This window comes from Convolutriloba macropyga, chromosome 14 (assembly GCF_964194025.1).
Source record: "Convolutriloba macropyga chromosome 14, txConMacr16.3, whole genome shotgun sequence".
Lineage (NCBI taxonomy): Eukaryota > Metazoa > Xenacoelomorpha > Acoela > Convolutidae > Convolutriloba > Convolutriloba macropyga.
In genome coordinates, this window is record NC_134481.1 from 42,648,987 (window position 1) to 42,666,597 (window position 17,611).

General features: G+C 35.4%; 1 protein-coding gene across 1 annotated transcript; it reads left to right on the plus strand.

The window, feature by feature from the left end:
* The first annotated feature begins 1,575 nt into the window (after positions 1–1,575).
* On the plus strand, positions 1,576–12,498 carry LOC142353576 (trimethylamine monooxygenase-like). Its single transcript, XM_075405855.1, has 5 exons — positions 1,576–2,208; positions 5,101–5,555; positions 6,963–7,140; positions 9,399–9,640; positions 12,102–12,498. Exons 1-5 carry the CDS (start codon positions 1,994–1,996, stop codon positions 12,347–12,349), a joined length of 1,338 nt encoding a protein of 445 aa, XP_075261970.1. The 5' UTR covers positions 1,576–1,993; the 3' UTR covers positions 12,350–12,498.
* The last annotated feature ends 5,113 nt before the right edge of the window (positions 12,499–17,611 follow it).

A 17,611-nucleotide genomic window follows, 5' to 3' on the forward strand; every position in this document is an offset into this window, starting at 1 on the left:
TTTTCAATATTTAAAAAGAACTTGTTACTTTTCGAAATTCCCATGTTTAAGAGGTGCACTGTTTTTTGAAGCGGAGGATATTTGTCAAGTTTTTCTGTTTTTGGTATCCAATTTATCCGAACAGATTTCTGACATCGTGTAACGAAGTGATTTGGTAGCTCTTAGCAAAAAATCGTTGATTTTTAAAATCATTGATATTAAAAATAATAGATAACTTAGCAATGGTGTTTACAAATATAGTTTTTTTTTCATAAAATTTATATTAATTTTTTTTCAATTTTAGTGCAAGTATTAACTTCAACATTTTTTGAAAATTCAATAATTAACTTTACAGTGTTGGGCCTAACAAATGAAGTTCAAAGATCTTCAACAAATCTGAAAAGTTTTTTGCTGGTTTCTCGTTTTTGACAGTTTTTGTTACTTTTGACAGCTTCTGTATGGCGATCCTAAATTATGTTGAACCTTCTGTTTTAGTCGCTAAATGAAATTTTGGTTTTATGTTTCTGATGCAAAACTTTGATATTCAGTGCCTGAATACCACGAATATCTAAAATGTTATCATTCAAAACTTAAAAGTTATCATTTCCCTCTGTATTTGGATAACTATTATTTGTCAGATTGGCTTGCATCTTCGTTTAGTTTTATGGAGGGTAATTCAGGACCTGCTCTGACCTGTTTTTATTTCGTCATCAAAATTTTTGTTGACTGCATTAAGTCACACTGATTCAAAATCTACTTTTTGTTTTTTCATTCATGCAATTCCATGACCTCACTTTCCACTTTTAATAGAGCAACTTTTTTGTTCATGAGCATAAATAACATGTTGGCCTAAAATTTTGCCTAGTTTACTTAGAGGAGTTTAAAACTGAATATATCTAACCGACAAAATAAGTTATCCAAATATCTCAACAACTTTTGCTTCCTTTAAAGATAAATTTTTTCTCTTTATTCTTATTTTTTATAAAGTTTTTATGCCATTTGGAGTTTAAAGGTCTTCGAAGCCACATCAGCTTTCTTCTTAAAATTTCTCAGCTATTTTATCTATTCAATATTAGCATTCGGTGCGGTTTATATTGGTCTCTGTTATACATAATAACCACATTGATTTTCACTGAAAACTATTAGAAAAAGTACAAAACGTTGAATTAATTTGGAACGGATGGATAACAAATAAAACTAATGACTACAAAAATTTGATGTTTTTACATCCAGGAAGACAAAAAGTAGCATCTTGTAAAATTGACAGCTGCTGCGATAGATAAATGAACTATAGTCAGTCCCATAAAGTTGCAACGCTATCGAACGTTTCAAAGGTCAAAGTTCAAATTTAAAACATGCAGATATCTAGCAAAACACTGACCATTTGCATGCCACGAGCTTTTCGAACGTTCGCTTGCGTTGCAACTTTATGGGACTTACTATAGCGTGTCCCGTAAAGTTGAAATAAGCGAACGTTTCAGAAGCCACAGGTTAGAGTTCAAAGGTCAAAGTTCAAATTTAAAACATCTAGCAAAAATAGATGAATGAAAACTTAATGGAGAAAACGTTGATACTCAAATGAGCACATTGATGTTCAATTGCACATTTTTGGCATTTTTCGAACGTTCGCTAATTTCAACTTTATGGGACAGACTATATATATAGCGTGTCCCATAAAGTTGAAAAAAAGCGACCGTTTCAAATTTTCGTTCTTTTAAAAATTTAACGTGTATAGTTCTGACCAATCTGAGGATAAAACTATTTTTTCTTCGTGTTTCATTAATTTTAATATTCAAATCGGATCAACGAAGAATAAAATTCACCAAAATAAGTTATTTTACGCTGATGTTTTTCTTGAATTATACTACAAACTGTAACGCTTATTATTACACATTGATACGTATTATTACACATGTTTAATACACACATATTATTACTCATTTTAAGATTTTTGTAATAGATATCTTATTACCACACATTTAACAGACGGTCCCTTAAAAGGGGCTTGCAGAAAATGTCAAATAGCGCCAGTCAAACATCATCAGACGCAAAACGTCACAAAACGCGTGTTTGTGTCATTGGAGCCGGGCCGGGAGGTCTAATGACGCTCAGAGCCCTACAGAGCCTTGAAACTGAACAAGGTGGAAAGGTGGAGGAGGAAGGGTGGAATCCATACGAAGTGGTTTGCTACGAGAGGTACGCGGAAGTGGGTGGATTGTGGAATTTCAAGTGAGTATAAGGGAGATAATGTCCCATAATGTTGCAACGATTTCGAACCTCTCAAAGTTAAAATTTAAGACATAAGGATGCCTTAGTTGCCTGCCTCGACTGTCCCGAGCGCTCGCTTCTGTTGCAACGTCCATGGGCCCCAATACTAGTCTGTGGAATTTCAAGTGAGTGCATCAGATCCTGAAACAAAACACAAAAAATAGAACTCTCATAAAATGTTTGAGAGTTGCGCAGAACAGCTTAATACAAATTGATTAGTTTGATAATGATTTCAAGGCAAACTTGGGTAGGTATATGAAACCGTGAGAACAAACAACAAAGATAATTTGATCCCATTCTGAGCTGTTTTCCAATACTCATATATTCCACCTTGTTTGTAAATAACTTTAATGTCCCTCGGTCTAAGGTGACATTTTTGCCCCTCGATCTCAGGTGACGTTTTTTACACCTCAATCTCATGAGAGATGTTTCTGCCTCTCAACCTCAGATGGCATTTTCATACCTCAATCTCGAGAAACATATTCTGGCCCCTGATCTTAGGTGGTAGCCCCTTCTATTGATAGGATACCCAACCAGCCGGTAGATACCGCCCGTTTTTTGTCTTCAGACCTTTGAGGGATCGTGACAGGAGACTGATAAAAATCAATTCCTTTGACTATCGTGCGACAGGGCTCCCGGATTGTCCGGTTCTCAAGGTGGCGGAGTGCAGTCGGGTTGAGAGCTCCAGTCTCTTGCTTTCGCCTTCTCTGCCTTTACTGTTAGAACAGCCAATGTTTCTCGTAGCATGGCTCCTTGACTTTTTGCCGGTCACATTTTGGACAATGAAAGATTTGGGTGGTATTGCCCACTGTAGTAGATGAGCTTGCGTGTGCTTAAGATTTCTCAGTTTTTGCTAATTCTTCAACAGGCGGTTTTTTCTTTTCCTCGGCCAGTACTAATTGCGGATGAGCCCTCTTCATGAGCGTTTTCCACAACCTATTGTCTTGTACAACTATAATTACAGCCATTCAAAGGGCAGCAAAGAGGTGCTTAGTTTGTACCACAACTGCATCAGGATCCATCTCCGACCCAGTTTCAGTTTCACAGTGGTCATCTTGCACAAGTCTATTCATCTGTTGTATAAACCATGGAACTACCTTTATTCGTGGAGCACTTTATCTGTGGTCTTTTGCATACAGATTACAGTTGTTGTACCAATTTTGGCTCATTTCGGCGTATTTCGGTATCACGATCCGCTGGTCAGTGTTTTCTTTATTAACTTTCTTTAAGTGGTTATTGAGTGCTCTCAGGAAATTCTTGGAGTTTGCATTTCGGTTTGACAGACAAATGTTGTAGCTGGGGTCATAAATTGCACTGAAAGTTTATTAAATTAAATATTGAATAGAATCTTCCAGAAACTTGTATTCTGTGGTTCCTTATGTTCAAAAAAAACCAGTTTTATTTTTGAAAAACTAGTGTTGAAAATCAATACTTTGCTATGTTTTAACGAGCAAATAGATAACAAATTTTTTTTGATTGATTATCAAGCATTTTTATTAAACTTTTTTGTCTTGGATCGCCGTCAAACTCAAGTGAATCACGAAATTACGTTTTGGCTTCTGTTTTGAACTAACGCTTTACAGTTTTACATTGTCTGATCTAAGTTAACTGTCATTTCTTAAGTAGAGCTGTATCGACCAAAACGTTTAAAGTTGTCGTCGAAAAAGATGCAACTTACTAGAAGATGAGAAAAGACGTTTGATACAAAAAAGAATAAATACTGGTCAACAGAGATCCAAAATCATTATTTTTCTGAGTTAAAATCCTACAACGGCGATATAAAAAATCTTTATGAACATAAACTCTTTAAGGCAAATAATGGAAAACTGAAATGCGAAAGGCAAAAAAATAAACAACATTGCTGTCAAATAATGAACAACTGCTCCAAAAAAAACTTCTCTGGCAGTTTTTCAGCGCAAATTTTCTTTAAAGTTAAGAATCAGAAAATGTATTTTCAATGATATTTAGATGTTAGAACGTGTTCTACAAAAATGAGAAATACAGGGGTTGGCAATTGACGAAAAAGTTTGAACATGAATCATGAGGCCACATAAACAGCAGAATTTTCCTAGATTTGATTATAAGCAGTTTAATTTTTGTTGACGATTTCGTAAATCAAAAAGAAAAAAATCAAGACGATAATTTATCAACTTCTGCTTTTCGATTGACTTGTCTGCATTTAACTCAATTCCTGATTACATGTTTCATATTAAAATCTTCATTGCTCCCATTTATTTTTCGAAAGAACTGTTAGATTTTTCTGTGAGTGGCAGAGACTGGCTTGCAGTGCCTGCAAACGTTGAAAACAAAGACAAAGGAAATGTTTTGGATGTTTTGATTTCTGTTAAAAAATAAACAAAATTAAACAAAATGCCAGCCACAAATAAATATTAATTTAAAATATTATAGTCAGATGCTGAAACCAGGTTTAAAAATTTTACCATTAAAGATGGAGCGAAGGAAAACCATTACAAAACACTTGTGATAAATTCAAAATTATAAACTGGTCTCAATTATCGCGTGAAACAAAGGTTTGACTAAAATAATCATGTACAATTTTCTCTTGGTTGGCACAATTTTGGAAACAAGTTGCCTAAAATTCTAGCAGAATTCTAATTGAACTCTGTAATTTAACTAATCTGTTTGAATTGTTTTCTCAAGTCGTTTCGGGTCGTTTTTTTCAGATGGACTTAAGCAAAATTTTGGGTGAACTTCAACCCGTAATTTTTCACTTACTTAGGTCGACGTTTCATAGATTATTATAAAAATTAGGCCGACTCCTTCGAGGAAATCGCTGCTTGCTCAATAGCTTAACTTAGCTTAACAAATATTTAAATTTTATTTTTGTTTCAGAGGAGTGGAAGGTCTCGAAGAAGACGGAATGGAACCTCACTCATCCATGTATCACAACCTCTTATCCAATGTTCCCAAATACTTTGTGGAAATTCCAGAGTTTCCCTACCCCAAAAATGACCCCACATTAACTGGCTACGAGTGCTTCCCAACGTACCAATACCAGCTCTCGTATCTCCAAAAATTTTGCGACTATTTTGGCTTGCAGAAATACATCAGGTTTCAAAAATGGGTCGAGTGGGTTCAGTTTAATGAAGAAACGGAAAAGTTTGAAGTGACAGTGACAGATCTGAAATGTGAAAGAAGAGGTTTGAAGATTCAGGAAGTTTTTGATTACGTCATTGTGGCGACCGGACATTATAGCAAACCCAATTTGGTGTCTTATCCAGGGGAAGAGACTTTTCCAGGGCCAATTTTGCACTCAAAATACTTCATTGATGCAACAAGATTCAAAGGTACATCTAATTCCACACTAACAGGAGTCACTTTGAGGTAGGACGTTAGAACAAATTGACCCAACTTAAAGTTTCAGGCCAAAACAATTGAGGTTTCAGACCAATCAGACCGTTTGAGACCAAAATGACATCTGATTATAACACTTCAAACCGCAGTGGCCAGATTTTTGTGCGCTGACATTGATTTCTGCGTTCGTGCCTTTAATAAGAGTATTTTAACGCCCAGTTTAAACTTCTTCATTTAAGCAATGTAAGTCGCAATATTTGGTGATTGATTTGTGTAAAGCGCCATGTAAAACGGAAGTGATATATTTTTTGATGTAACCTAAAACAAAACATGAGAAACCAACACATAACCATGAAAACAAACTTAAAACACTCAAGAGCACATTTTTATATGCCGAAAGTCTGCAGTGTCAGAAGTTAAAATGCCAGAAGTTGCTACTCAGCCAGAAGATGAATTGCGTTGACTTTCGTCATTTTAAAACGTGCATGTTTTGTGTTTTAAGCATGGTTAAGTGACTCTGCAGAAGTCACTTAGAAATTCTGACTCAATATCTCGATTCGTTTCGCGGTTCTCAATAAATGCCAGAAGTTCTCAGTGACTTCAAGCAGAGTCACTCAGCCATTACTGAATACGACCAAGCATAAGCCAGCGTTGAGTTCAGGATATTTGATGTTGTTTATATCAATCTTTCATTAGTTTGATCTGAATTGAAATTTTATGAAACCAGGGAAAATAAAAACATCAGTCTCATCATTATCAACCTTATTAACAAAACGTCTTAAAGACGATCAACTGATTGCAGATAGTTTTTTCCGCAAGTAAACAGTTCTCGTGAGATTAAATTGTTTTCATTAATTGAAAATCACTAGTCCTAGTCGAATCTTCCAAAAATAATGCAATTTATTGCAAACGTGAATCGATTTTGAATCGAGAGTCTACTGAAAAAATATTGAATGACTTGAAGAAAATCATCTAGTTCTATTAACCTGTCAATTTGGCTGGTTTTAAGAGTTTCTCTAAGATGGGTCTCTTCAATCTGCCTACGGAACAATTGCCAACAGGACAATTGACAGAAATAGTTTACTAGAAATTGATACTAGAAACTCTTTTATGAACTATGAAATTCAACTAAGAGAATTACGATGGCGTAACCAAGCACCTCGATTATTTATACAAAATATGACCGCTTTGAACATGTTTAGTTTTGTTTGCTTGCTGAGAGATAATTCCTCAAACAAATGCTGCACAATTGTCAGAATAAGGTCTGTCCGCAGTGATCTAGGATGGTCTGAAAACACGAAAAATTTCAAGCAAACTTTAAAGTCAGACCCTGGTCAATATGGTCTTGGACACTCCGAAGAGAGGACATTTTAGTCTGAGCGCTTGGTTTCCCTGTTTAGACAAAAGACTGTTATTGGTCGGGTCAGGATTCTCAGCTGAGGACATAGCAGTGATGTCTGTGAAGGCAGGTGCCACAGGGGTCACAGTGTCATACCTCGACCACTCTCTAAAAGTGGGACTTCCTCCTCAAATCGAAGAGAGACCCATTTTGGAGAACATCAATGGAAGAACAGTCAAGTAAATTATAACTTGAAAAATCTTCAACAGAGACTTTTGTAACTATATAGTGTTATTAGCGATGCAAGCAAATTTTCTGCCGTTTTTAACGATAACTTGGTAACTTATGGTTACTGCATAAGCAAGTTGCTTTAATTCAAATTGTTTTCAGATTTTGTCGAAGTGCGGGGGTTTTGTCGATTTTGTTGGCTAATAAAATTGCTTTCGACAACAAAAAACAAATAGCATTTTCACTGTTCGCTCATTTGAATCTCAATAACCCCGTGCATTAAACAATCGATGATAAATTCTCCTTCAGAACACAAAAAATATAGCTCAGGAAAAACAGGTTTATAAAATCTTTCTGTTAACTCTTAAATCAATTTGAAATATTTTTTGTTCAATAGTTTCTAGACTACCTAACATTCACTGCCGACTCTTACCTGTATTTCGAAACAGTAATATCAAGTTTAAGAATTTCAGGACGTACTTGAATGACACCTCCCTATCTTACTAGGCATGCAAGTCATCTTGAACTTCCCAGTACCTTTTCAGTACAACTAGGAATTTCCAGTCATCAACAAAGACGTAAGGACTTCTGGTAGATCATTTATAAAAATGCAAAAGAGTAGCCGCCCATGAAGAGAACCAAGAGAACTACACTGGTGGTTTCAAGAACACTTGAGTTGGTGTTGTCACAAATTGCTTCCCATTTGATATGTAGTCATTTAAAATTTCGGTAAAGCAGCCACTGACTCCTATATTAACGAATTTTTGAATTAGTTAAGAGCGCGACTTTTTATCAAACGTTTTGAAGAAATCTATATAGAGCGCTATAACATCAGTTAGTATCATTGTCTACTGCTCCGTAATTTTTCAAAGAAATCATATTCGGTTTTTGTGACTGGTTAAAGAACGCTAAAAAGTTGACGAAATCAATGACCTTGCATTTTCCAGAATTTTGCTATCAATATCCAGAAAAATAATTTGGTGGTTTGACAGATTTTTCCTCTCTTCTTCAGTAATTTCGTCTGGAATCTTGCGGAGTCATTTACAAATTTTGACAAGAGTTTCGATGAAAAAAGGGGTTAAATGTTTTGCTGTCTTTTGAAAAAGGGCTCTAGGTAGTCCATATCAAGTCTTAAGACTTATGAAGACTTGTCAAGACTTTCTCAAGAAATATCAATTCTGAATCACGTCGTTGCCAAGACTTGGTAGGTCTTCTTGGGTTACGTCTTGGCTATCTCTTGGCAAATCTTAAGACACGTTTTGACAAATACTTGATCCTTGCGCAATTAATAAGCAAAGTTGAATTTTGAGAAGAGATTGTTTAATTTAATGAACTTCAAAATCTGCTGAAATTGGTTAATTTTTATAATGATTTATTTTATTTATCGGGCAAAACTATTTCTGATTTTAGCACCTACTAACTTAAGTTGCACCTTATATTTACTCAAAAACATTTTTTTTCAAAGGGCAGAAAGGATGGCCATGACTGGTATAATTGGGAGATGCCAGAAATTTTTTCATTCTCTATCAAGTGAACTTTGTGCAAATGGTCGCGTTTTCATATGCTTCTTTTTTCACCAAAAAGTAGATTGAAGTCAAGCCATTTCGTTAGGTAACGAAGAAAAAACAACACTGAAAACTTTGCTCAAGACGACTCAAGTCATGGCAGACTTAAGTCTAAAATGTGAAATGATCTCTATTACATTGACGATCCAAGACTTGCAGTTTCACTGAAACAGTACATATTAAGCCTTGACGTCCAATCCGGTTTTACTTAACTAGAGCTACTAAAAGCGTCACTTTCTGGCATTTGGGCACATGATTCGACCTAACAGGAGTGCCCAAATGCCGGACAGTGACGCTCTTAGTAGCTCCTCCTGTTAGGTCCTCCTGTTAGGTCGAATCATGTGCCCAAATGCCGGACAGTGACGCTCTTAGTAGCTCTAGTTAAGTCAAACCGGATTGGACGTCAAGGCTTAATAATTACTGCTTCGAATTAGGGCGACAAAAAGTATGGTCTAGACCATGGATTTTTTTTCTTCTGGGATGGTACCCCCATTCCAGACTTCAATTTTCAACTCGGATTTTACCATCTCACGCGGGGTAGGCAACTATGATATTGTCAATTATGGAGACCAATAACATCTGATTAAGAGCAAAAATAATTTGAGCATCAAAATGAGATTGCAATGAACTTTAATAGAGAGTTCATCGAGTTATATAAGTACGCTGAAGTTACAAGATATGCTAAATCTTTTTTTCTGTTGTAGTTTTTCCGATGGATCCTCAGCCGAGTATGACGTCATAATATACTGCACTGGATACCTGCACGACTTTCCTTTTATGGAAGAGAAACTGCGATTGGTGACTAAGAACAAAATGGCCCCTCCCCTCTATAAACAAACAGTGCTACCCTCAAACCATCGAATGTTGTACATTGGGATGCAGAATCTGTCCTACACGTTTATTCTCTTTTGGCTTCAGGGATATTTGTGTGCCAGCATTATTAAAGGTATAGTTTTCCAGTCAATCTTGATTATAATGGTCTGCACACTGGTGTGGGTGGTGGGGGGTCAATATCTGCTGGGCTAGCCCACTTTGAGTTGCACCAAAGCCAGCTCTGATCAGACCAAATTGGGTCGCGCAATCGAACAGTAGGGATAAAGAGCAAACCAGTGACAATCTGACTGCAACTGTACGGTGTGGAAAGTCTGGTCAGAGCCCAGTCCAGATCAAAACAGTCTGGACAAGGGATGCTTGGGTTGCATGCAGGATAGTCAGAGCAGAGACTTATGCAGAGCTGGTACGCGATTTTCAAAATTCCGTCAAAAATATGGATAGTCTGACCAGAACCAAGAAGTCCAGTCGGAGAAAACAGCCAGTCAACCAAAGAACGAACCGCTAAGTTTTAGTCATCGAACCGCAAAACGAACTGCAAAGCTTTGCGGGAAAAGGTTTTCCGCAAAGCTTTGGTTAAAGTATATTCCGGCATAATTTTGGATGGAAAAACACTTCCGCTCCAATATTTGCAGTCCTGGTGAATTCCGATCTGGGGCCTTTTTGCGGCAAAGTGTTTAGCTTAACAATGATTCCCTAAATTATCACTATCCATGTGAACAATACGTCTAATTTTGACAAAAAGTAGATTGGGTTTCCTTAAGGAGGTTTGCTAAATTTGACGCTTTTATATTTAAACTTTGAACCAAAGCAGTGAATTCAACTTTAGCAGCTGTTAAAATGCGTTTTGTAACACCACCCTAGTCAAGACCAGATGGTTATCTTGCAAGATCTTCCAAGATTCTTGCAAAAAAATGGTTATCTTGCACGATCTTGCAAGAAAATGGTTATTTTGCAAGATCTTGCGAGACGATGGCTGTCTTGCAAGATCTTGCAAGAAGAATGGTTATCTTGCAAGATCTTCCAAGATTCTTGCAAAAAATGGTTATCTTGCACGATCTTGCAAGAAAATGGTTATTTTGCAAGATCTTGCGAGACGATGGCTGTCTTGCAAGATCTTGCAAGAAGAATGGTTATCTTGCAAGATTCTTGCAAATTCGTTCCGGTCGAGCTCTGCTATCATTGGCTGTTTTAGACGCATTATCTTTCATTTAGCGCAAACTATTACCAAAATATAGTAGAATGAGTTTTCAGAGATCATTTGAAACAAAATTTATACCAGATATCTGTATTTTATTACAGCCGTTGGTATTAATACTGGTTACTCTCATTTATTTACATTAATTCGTGCTTCAAATTTCTTGTTTTGCTACTATGGAAAACAATTTATTTTCTTTTTCTAAATTGATTCAGTTTTTAGTTTGAGCGGAAGAAAACAAAGTTGATGCTGTCTTGGTTGTAATTATGCATCACAATGTAAAAAAAAATTGATGGGAAGCAATGTTCGCGTCTCATTTTGATCTTGTTCGATCATGTTCCATTTATTTGCATATTTGCAAGATGAATGGTTATCTTGCAAGATTCTTGCAACACAAAGGGTTATCTTGCAAGATCTTGCAAGATTTTGGCAGAAAATCTTGCAAGACGATGTATCGTCTTGCAAGATTTTGCCAGAATCTTGCAAGATCTTGCGAGATAACCATTCGTTGTCGACTGGGGCACTATAAAGATTTCTGATTAGGCACAAGTAGAAACTGTTAAACATAGAACTTGAACAGGTTGCTGAATGAATAATTGCGGATATCACGCCAGAAAATAACGCCAGTCCGGTCAATAGGAACGAAATTTTCAATTTAACAGCTCCTAATTGTCCTGACTGTTATAAACTCTTTTAATGATTTTTTTTTAAATTTAGTAACTAAAACCTATTGATAAAGTTAATGTTTCCACAAAAAATCCCAAATTTGTTTTGTGTCAAAGCGTTTTCAGAAAACCTGAGAAGCTGTAATTCAAAATGGGAAGTCCATACTTAAACTTCAGGTGACGGATCAGTTCTTTCTTTACCCCCCCCCCTTCCAGTGTATTAACCGACCCCCCAGTCGATTTTTATAACACCGCATGAAGTTTTGCTACCCCAAAAAACAGCCAAATTCATCAATTAAATTACTTTAGTCAGAGATCACTTTGAAGACTTCAGCTATATGGAACACAATAGTTTCAAAGAGAAAAAAGTTCGTTATTCTTAACATGGATTTTCAATAAGGGTATCATTTCCCGATTACACTTCAAATCTTGATAAGTTTGCCCAAATTTAGTTTTAAAACAATTTTATATCTTTTCAACAGAGTGCCTGGAGTCAATAAAACATTAAAGAAGCGGCACCAAATTTTAAAAATTATGCAATCAAATATGAATCAAAGCTGCCACTTGCTTCATCAACTATCAAAACTGATATAGTACTGAAATGAAGACCGACTGAAATAAGCTGATTTTTTGTTTTGTTTAACCCAGGTTACCTGTCTGAAAATTATCGAATCAAATATAATTAAAGGCTTACCATGTCTTTCAATTTATAGGTGATATTAAAGTGCCCTCCCGAGACGTCATCGAGAAAGAGATATCCGATGCCCAAGAAGAAGAGAGCAAACTTAAAGAAATCATTGACTTCATCAATTTCCAGACACGGTACCTGAACGGTCTCTCAAAACTTCTGAACAAACCCAGTGTCGACGCAGATCATATGGCGAAGCAATGGCTACAAGATAGAGAGGATGATATAATGACTTATAAGCAGAAAACACATTTCAAGTCCATTTACCGATGACATTCCAGTTTTTGAATTTTTTATGCAAGTTAAATCATATCACGTTTCTATCAACATAATCTTTGCCCTTTAATTTTATGATTTGATTTACTTTTGAGATTTGATAATCAGCAGAATTAAACATTTTTTAAATAAAATCTACACCTACGTTTGAATATTTTTAGGATATTTCCAAGTTAAGATATTTCAAATTTAACATATTTCAAAGTTAAGATATTTCACATTTAAGATATTAAAGATTTAAGATTTTTACGTATTAACAGTTTTAAGATATTTCCGAGCTCTAACTCATTTCATCAGGGCTGGCTATGAACTAATTAAAAAGTTCGCTTGATTTGAATCGATTAAATCTGATCCAAGACAAAAAAAGCGCTAGTTAGAATCACCAATAGTAACGTTTGATGATTATATTTTGCTACGGAGTATCATATTTTTGACCAGTCAGTGCCTCATTGTTAAGAGATTTCTCTCAATTCTATACTCAAGTAGAAGTGATTTCGGATACAAAGCAATTGAGACAACTTAGGTAAGATCATTCTAGAATCTGTGTTAACGCTTAAAACAGCAAAATACACTTCTCTGCCACACCCGTAAATTTTTGGTCGAGTACAACGAATTTGCATACAAAGTAAAAACTCAATTTCCAATGCTATTAATGTGGCACACCCAACTTTCCGTCAAGTTTTGTATCGTAATTTCTTAAACTAGCCGTAAAATTGTGTCATTGATCGACAATGTTGCATAACAAACATCGAACAATGAAGACACGGGGTGGTATGACTACTGAAAACGGATTCAGACAACATTTCAATCGCTAATAAATATAAGTAGACCTTAGTAGACCTCAGAGTTTGGGAGCAAAATCATCTGGAACGTGGTACTGTTTTGGTTTATCTGCCAAATTATCTGATCAAAATAAAGAAAAAAACAAATCATTTTTGGGACATGAAATGAGATGTAGCAGAAAACTAAAGAGGGAAAAAATAATCAGCTAAGAAATGTAACAACCGAAAACCAATTTTTTCTTGCAGATCATGTGATTAAGAGTTCAAACTATGTGGAGAGGAGTTATCGACCGCATCAAGTTGGTAAACACAATATTTTATTCTGGAATTAAAAAATTGTAGTCCTCCATTGAAAAAAAATATTTGCTTTGCAAAATGTGATGTGTTATATTAGTTACCTATAGTAAGTATCATCTGCAAACAAGAATTACTTTTCCATCCATATCAGAAAATAATTCCAGAAAAACCCGGAAAAAAATCTCCGGATTTATATATAAAACATTTTGATTACATTTTCTATTCATTTTACATTTCTTTATTTCAGAATGCGTGAACCCTTGCAAGGGAGTTGTTTTAAGCAGAAATGTATCAATTGTTTTCTGAAAAAATGATGTTTATAGAAACCAAGTATGATCAATTTGCTTACGTTCCACGATCACTTGTTTTAGGGGAAAACGCATAATTCAATTTAACATTTAGGATTATTTTCTCTAATTATGTATAATTTCCAACGAGTCTTGTTCTATTTATATTTTATTACGCACTTTTCCCGTTAAAAGAAATAAATAACGAATATAATTAGAGGTATTGAAAAAAAAACGTGTTGAATGAAAATTGTATTTATTGATGATATTTAAGATTTTTAAGCTATATTAAAGGAATATAATTTAATAAGTCTGGATAGTTTAGCTGCTAACGGCAGAGAAAAAGATCTGGATCACTAAAATTTAAAAAACTCGGGTTCTCGAAACGGAATTGATTGTGCTCAGCAAAAAAAACGCGCTTTTATCCATTATTCGAAAACCTCCACATACAAAGATTTATACCAGTTAAGGAACACTAATCTGTTTTAACAACATAACTCTTAGATGTCAACAAGAATGACACAAGTATGCTGCCAATCTACAGCAAAAATCACAAATAATTCATGTTCCCCCCTCATCAGAGTATTCTCATTGTACGCTCGTAGTAGCCTCTTATTGCAATGTAGTGATTTATGAAAAGTGCTTTTGAATCCGTTTTTGAGCGAGAATGTTTGCACCCGAAACCGTTACTGTATTTGTGCGAAGAAGTATACATAACACGTGGGATCGAGTTGATCTCATCCAGAAAAAATTCATCAATTTAATCTGAGACATCTTTTTAGAGAAAAAACGACGGCATGCGTCATATATCCCGGTAACATTTTCAAACTGGGGCTTTTTTGGTCAATTGTGACAGTTGCTTGATGAATACTTAAATGGTTTCTCAAATGATCTTGTTGCTATTTTCACAAAATCCATTTAGACAGCACTTTTCATTTTGAGTTTCATTTGCGTCCCAATCTAATGTTTTGAATGAGTCAAAACTGAATGGGTTCAGAAATCTTATCGATAAGTCATCCCATTGATTTTCATTGCTGAATTGTAGTAATTTTGAAGACACTCCATCAATGGATCAAGGTGGGTTTACAACCACTTGTTCTCTCGTAATAGAAAAACCATCAATATTGCTGGATCACATTAAAAGATAAAAAATTATCCAGCAATTACTGGATCACATTAAAAGATTAAAGTTAAAAGGCAGCCATAAATATACATTTGATTGTTAACTCTCGCACTCTAGTATTTGGTACACTTGTATTCTTACTTTGCACGTTTCTGATCCTGCCATTCTCGAAATCGAGAATCGAGATCGAAATCGAAATCGAGAGAAATCGAAGTTGTTGTTGTTAAGAGAGCCAGTCCTGGAACCATTGCGCCACACTTTGCGTTGCTTAAATTTATTTTTCAAAAAAACAACCGTGGTGCGTGTAATATAGCATAAAGCTTGCAACTTTTCAGCCGATGGAAAACGTTCCAATTAAATTACTATAATCTATCGATGGGAATTTGGGCTTCGATTTAAAAATTTTATGATTCCACAGCTAGTAATTTTGGCTTCGGTTAAAAAATATGTGATTCCATTGATATGAATTTTGGCACTTATGAAAATGCTATGATCAATCAATGGAAATTTGAGTAGCTATGAATTTGCCATAAATCAATAATTGGATTTATTTTTGATGAAACATCTATGATCCATCAAGGCGCTGATCCACCCCTCGATAAGAAAAACTTTATGACCTCAACCAGGGTAATTTTTCCTCTTGATCCCTAATTATTAATGCAAGGATCTTTACGCAATTAAGCAATTCGTTACAACTAAGATATTTTTTATTTACGTTTCATTGACACACATAAACGTAACAGTCAACTGAAGCTAATATGGGAACTCATACGTCAAAAGATTATAGAACTTGAATTCCTCCTGGAGACCAGCCTTGAAAACTATTTCATACTTCTAAGAAATTTATCACTTGATTGATACATTTTCTTCTCGAAAAGAAATGATGTGCTTCTTTTAATTTCGCAAATGTTAAAGGTGTCTGTCTAATGGTAAACTCCTCAGACGTATGAAACAGTTTTCCAGCATGGCCCACAATGTTTTCGTCGTGAAATTGTAAACGTCTTCGCTGGAAAGTTTGTTAGAGGAATGGCCTTCCCTCTGTTCCAATGCTCAGAATAGACATTCCAAACACATTTTTGATCGCACAAATGGCAAGGCTGATTTCCAAGAGGAATTCAATTTCTATGATCTTTTGACCTATGAGTTCCCGTTTTAGCTTCATTTGACTATTACGTTTATGTCTCCCACCATTTTTAAGCTCTGTGAGATCGCTTTAGATTCCATATTTTGCTTCGGATGGGAGCCTAACAACTCTAGTTGAGAATGTTTGCTCTCGGTAGTTCTGCAAGTGGCAGCAGATGCTCAACCTCTCTCGTCTTATTGGTGGCTCCTTCGTCGTTCGTTGCCAGAAACAATCAAAAGCAAATAGTGCTTTACGAGAATCCCAAGGTGCTGGCTGCGCCATCTTGTTCGCGTTACGATACAGAGACTAAAATTTTGGTAAGCTGCGCAGAACAGCGTATTGTTCTCTGATTATAGTGTGCCCGGATTTGCCAAGCGAATTCACTCCTATTTTCTTTGTGAAAATTGCTTAAATTCTAATCGACAAAACTCCGCAAAATCACTTTTTGAATGATTTTGAATGATAGAGTCACTTGGCAAATCGCTCCACCGGAAAGTTAGGTTACTTAAAGCTAAGATTTAAACAGAAATTACATAATTTTTGGTTCAGCAGGTAATGTGAACAAAATTTGAAAAAATTTGTGGAACGAATGATCAGACAGAAAATAATAAGGAACAGACGATGACAAATCTAAAAAGTTGATGAAATATTAATATGAAAATGAACAAATCAAAAAATCATTATAAAAAAAATTTAACAATGGAAATTAAATAGTAAAATTGTAAAAATGATAAGCAACTGATAAATACAAGAGATGGTACTAAACAATGTACCACAATTTTTGAAAGAAACACAGAGTAAATAGGAACGTTTCCATGCAGCCCTTACAAAACACAAAAAAAATGATGGGAATTGAACAATATCCAAACGATGGTTAGGCAGTACTTCAAACAAAGCTTTTAATCTTCTGCAAAGACAAATTAGAGAACTTCCAGAAAAATAGGAACAAAAAACAACAGTTTTGAGCAGTGTTGGTTATTCGAAAACTTCGGAATTTGTTACTTCCCATGTTCAGGCTCCAGACCATGAAGACCTGAATTGACTTCTGATCAGACCATCTCAGACCATGATGTCCTCAGATCAAACCATCCTAGACCGAAATGATTTCTGAACAGACTTTCGTGGGCACGATGTTTAGTCGGATGGGCGTTCGGTTTTTCATCTGAACAGACCATATCAGACTTTCAAACCAACCTGATTTCAAGTTTCGATAACAGTTTGAGGGGTCACGTGATATAATTACTCACTTTCACTAAATGCAAATTCTTCTACGAAGAAACTTCCAGGCATAATATTAGGAAAAACTTTGCTTCCTTGACTGGTTCCTATAGTTCTTATAAAATTTGATTTTAGAGTATGATGTTTTGATTTGCCAATTTTACTAATTAACTGTGGACGATGTTTCGCAATTTCCTTTTTATTCAGTTCTCATTGCGACGCAACTCACTCTATTTTTGGAGAACAGTTGTTGTCTGATTTCAGAATCTGGGTGTAAGAATTTTCCCATAATTGGTGTTAATCCATCGGCCAGAAATATCAACCTAGGTTGATTTTAATCTCTCCGCCTTAGTATTTTAGTGGGGTTTTGAAGGCTTCCATTTTTTCACCTTTTTCATGAAAAATTTTATTGAAATAATTCAGTTATTT

Coding starts and splice junctions, on each gene's coding strand:
- LOC142353576 (XM_075405855.1), top strand. CDS start 1,994: ATGTCAAATAGCGCCAGTCAAACATCATCAGACGCAAAACGTCACAAA. Junction 5,556..6,962: donor TGATGCAACAAGATTCAAAG/GTACATCTAATT, acceptor TTCCCTGTTTAG/ACAAAAGACTGTTATTGGTC. Junction 7,141..9,398: donor ATCAATGGAAGAACAGTCAA/GTAAATTATAAC, acceptor TTTCTGTTGTAG/TTTTTCCGATGGATCCTCAG.